Source organism: Anneissia japonica, unplaced genomic scaffold, assembly GCF_011630105.1.
Source record: "Anneissia japonica isolate Jap-2015-1 unplaced genomic scaffold, ASM1163010v1 scaffold287740_len772037_cov194, whole genome shotgun sequence".
Classification (NCBI taxonomy): Eukaryota; Metazoa; Echinodermata; class Crinoidea; order Comatulida; family Comatulidae; genus Anneissia; species Anneissia japonica.
In genome coordinates, this window is record NW_022736571.1 from 309,571 (window position 1) to 314,291 (window position 4,721).

Genomic DNA, 4,721 nt, shown 5'->3' on the forward strand with positions numbered 1-4,721 from the left:
GTGAGCCCTGACTGAACTCTGCAGAAAATCCACATCGAACTTCGCATCGCGATGTAAAACAAAATGTCGGAAAACTTTTCTTTGACGCATGCGCATTTGCATAAATGTCTACACACATACGCACACACATACTACTGTCTCTTATACACATCTAGATGTGTATAAGAGACAGTATATATATTGGGACAGCAGCATAAACGTCTCTTACGTTGAAGATGCTCTAATGGGTGTATTTTTTTTAAGGTGTTGCCATAATAATATGTTTAAATTATTATTTATGTTAGCCAATATTTATTACGCTTTATTATATTTGCAGGTGGTTTCTACCAAGACAATCGTGGATATGTCGAAAATGGTAATTACACAACCGATTGTAAACGATGTATAAATGGAACATTTTCACCACGTCCTGGAGGTACCTCAATATTCGCTTGTCAGTCATGTCCACCGGGAACCAATACAGATGAAATGGCAGAACTTGATGCATGTCCATGTCTAAATAACTTCTATCGCACTTACCGTTACGGCGCATGTAAGTCGTGCCCTGAAGGCGTCGACTGCACCGGTGGTTACCAAACATTGAGCAAGGGCTACGGGTGGTCGTGGAATTTTACACGTTATCCCAATCGTTTAGATGAGTACAGACGATTTGTCCATAACTTTACTACTTCCAATTTCAATCTTTCTGAACCTAATACTTTAAACGACACAGTGTACACTGGAGATTTCCCGGTGGCCCACAAGTGTCCACGAAGTGAGAGTTGCCTTGGTGGAATCGAAGCAAAGTGCTCGGAAGGTTATTCTGTTAATGTTTGGCTATGTGCTGAGTGTAGTGACCATTATTACGAATTATTCGACAAGTGTTACGAATGTCAGGATAAACAAATAATAATAATTGTTATGATATTGGTAATTTTTCTGCTCTTATGTGTTTCGTACTTCGTGTGGAGACTGGATAAAAGAAGAGGCGAGACAATACGCAACGACTCTTTCGTGATTCATCTCAAAATTGCCATCAATTTCTATCAGGTGCTGGGCATTCTGTCTGAAGTTAATGAAATACATTGGCCAGATTCGTTTAAATCTGTTGGAGAGAGTGTCCAATATCTCGATGTAATACGTTATGTCAATATTCTTAGCCCAAGGTGTATTTTTCCTGGAGTTTGGAATGCTTATACATTTTTGTATATTGCCATTGCAACACCATTCACTATTATTGTGTCAACATCTATCATCTTCCTCATCTGGCATCTTTACAAAAGAAACAAAGAGGATCACTCTGTGCATCGCTTAACAGACACATTCTTGGCGATTACAATGATGTTGCTGTATTTAACCTATGCCAACACTTGCTTAAACATATTGGCGGTCGGACCGTGGTCAGTTCGTACGTTTAATGTTACAGAGGATGGTGATAAAAAACGAGTGTTAACTTCTGACTACTCTATCGATATCGATGAATCTAATGGTTCAAAATACGAGACTAACAAGAACATCGTTTATGGATCGTTGGTGTATGTTATTGGTTTTCCACTTGCTATTATTCTGATATTGTACCGTATGTACAAACGTCATGGTGAACGATCTGGTACCATGGGAATGAGGATCTTCTGCAAGCAATATAGTTCCAAGTTTTGGTACTGGGAGGTAATTGATATGTACAACAAGGCTATACTCGCCCTCATCGCTAACTTCAAGGACGACCAGCCCTCCAACATGTCATATTCCCTCTTCATCACGGTCATCCTCATCTGTCTCTTATACACATCTAGATGTGTATAAGAGACAGCACGTGGACTCCTCCTTGTCTTCATTATCGTCAACTTGTCGGTTGGCGCAATTGTTGACATGGAAAAGTCCGGAGGACATTGGTTGTACACCACAGATGACACAATATCTGTGCTCCATGACATCACACCTTTCATCCTTTTGCTGCTCAATCTCTCAATTCTGTTTGTAGTTTTTGGTAAGTTTTAATTTTCTTGAAAATTTTCATTAGTACTTAAATTTATTTTTTTTTTACAAAACCAAGTGAATTAACATCATTAGTTATCTAATGATAATAAAATCAATCATTTTCTTTGTTTGATAATTAAAGTTGATCCTGTCTCTTATACACATCTAGATGCAAGGATATCTTCTGGGGAAAACCGGCTAGTTTACAGGAACTCAGAAATGTTGCACATGACGTGGAAGACAACGAGGATGATCGGGATGAACTTTCTCCAATAGTTCAAGATTTGGACAGCTTATCAACCTACAATCCCACAATTAATAACTAGTAGTTGTAAAAAAGCATATCAACGTTATTATCGTTTACCATACAATTTAGTAATTATATGGTAATGGACTTCCACTTCAATAGCACATAATACAATACAGTGCAATGTCTATATGCGCTCTTTACCCAGTGTCAAGACAAGACAAAGAATACTACATAAAACAGGAACAGAGAAAATTAGAATTGTAAAAACAGATGAGATTTAACTCGGGACTAAAGATGAAGATGATTTTATGAAATGGAGTAGGTCGTTTTTTTTTTATAATAATAAACTATAGAAATACATTATAATACATGTATACAGCCCCTATTTGATTTAATAGCGATATCGTTTTAACGATTTAAAGACACGTGGTTAGGTACCGCGAGCAACTTCATTTTTCTCTACAAATTAATGTTATCATATCTCTCTTTTAACCTAAAACTCGAAGAATCGTTTTTTACCTAAAACCACAAAGAACCGTTCTTAAAAAGTACGGTTCTTAAGAACGCGATTTTCTCTTCTGTAGAAAAAGTCCAATACACGTCATTGTTTGTTGCAGCAAGTTTTGTCCATGTAACAGTCGGAATGTTCAGAACGTACTGTTTATGGTTTCAATCTCAATAATCAATTAATTTAGTAAATATACACTTGCGTGTCGTTTGTTGATGACGATTGACCTTGATACGGGCATGCGCAGCTAGAACTACGAATTTGCTTATTGAAAATTGGGACAATAAATTTCTATATATTATTTGGATCATGACTCTTAAATTTGCTTTTAAATTATTTATGGATTTTCCTGTTAGATTAGCAATTGCGTTAGTTAATTTTTGACATCATTCGATAAGTAGGTAATAGAAATCTGACTCTCAGTGAAACATTGCTCTTTAAGATAAAGGTACCTTATCAGTTATACGAAAATACTACTATTTGTATTGTATATATTACATGTTCTGAATAAGGAAATGTTCTATTGACAGGTTATGTCAAATACGATGTTTATACTTTTCTTTAATTTGGAAAATACTTCTACCATAATTTGATAATTTAGACGGGGCATATCTAAAAAAAATTGACATGAAAGCCTAATACGATCTTTATTGTTATTTTGTTTGATCACCAAGAATAATGATAAAATACATTGTTTAAAATAAAATATTGTTGGTATTTTTCTCAACATAAATTAGTGTACATATTTAAACGTATGATAGACATATCGCTAGAGTTAGCATTCCTGTATAAGGTTCTATCTTAGCTATAATTAAGCCAAGTAAATATTATTAACGCTTTTTTAACTAAAATGTAATTAAAGGTAATTAAAGTAGCTTCATTTGATTATTGGATATTGCGTTTGTTTGAAAAATGTGCTTATCTTCATTTTGTTGGTATTTACCAATAATCTATTCATTGACTTATATGCCTACTAGACTAAAATAATGTATCATCTTGCTTGAAGTTGTTTGTTATATCAGGGACTTACGTCTTTGGTAATATTGTACAACAGTATATCGGCTATGACATTGTGCTTTAGATTTTAGCTGCAAATTAAGTGTATGGAAATTTGTTTTTGTACTTAGTCATACATGCTGTTATGACTACTGTTAACTGTTTTTATTTTTTAATTAATGTTTCAATGAAACAAAAAAAAAACATGAATTTACGCAATTCATGTTAAAAGAAGAAGACATTACTACAAGGGAAAATTTAATAAGTATGATAACTAAGCAATAATACTATATCAACTATTCAAGCCTCATTCCAATTTGCAATTTCCAGCAAAAATGCATACGCGTTATTCTACTTATTATAAACCAGGTCATTTATTGGCATAATTTTTGTTTGACGCTAAAGGAGAATTAAAAAAGAGAAACAGAGACTCTATTTCTCATATTTGTTGCATGCATGATTAATGATCTCACGCCCTCTGGTAGCTCGATCCCGCATTGTATGCTGGGACGACAAGATGGCGATATGCTTTGTGCAACACGAGTTAATAAAGTGTGTTAATGGAAACTCCAATATTAACTATCCTGAGTATTGTATTACGTCTTTAACTCTAGAAGTTACAACATAAAACATGGTATCCAGAAGTGCCGGATTTGGATTTCATCGTGCTCCATTTCAGTGATAAACTCGGACTTTGTGTATGCCTAGCGTTCGGAAACTTGTGACTGTACGTTATAGCGTTGATCGTCAAGCGTCCCTGCGATTGAGTCATTGATGTGCTGTGGATCGCGGTAAAGTCATATTACACAGTGTAGTGGGAATCTTAGCCCTTGTAGTGAGTGTAATATAGTATAAGCTTGGAGTATATTTGTAAAATAGTTGATAAGCTTAAACACAAGTCTAAATCTAGTATTTTTTTAAGGTCATTATTAGTCATATAACTAGTTTAGATATATAATAGAGAAATCAACATGCTTGTTGGTGATGAAAATGAGCAACCTCCACCAGATG

General features: G+C 34.8%; 1 protein-coding gene across 1 annotated transcript in view; it reads left to right on the plus strand.

Moving 5' to 3' along the window:
• LOC117116797 overlaps positions 1–1,782 on the plus strand; it is a 51,644-nt gene extending 49,862 nt beyond the window's left edge. The window contains exon 18 of the mRNA XM_033260891.1: positions 317–1,782. Within this exon, the coding sequence (XP_033116782.1) occupies positions 317–1,782 (1,466 nt within the window). The remainder of the gene's footprint in view (positions 1–316) is intronic.
• The last annotated feature ends 2,939 nt before the right edge of the window (positions 1,783–4,721 follow it).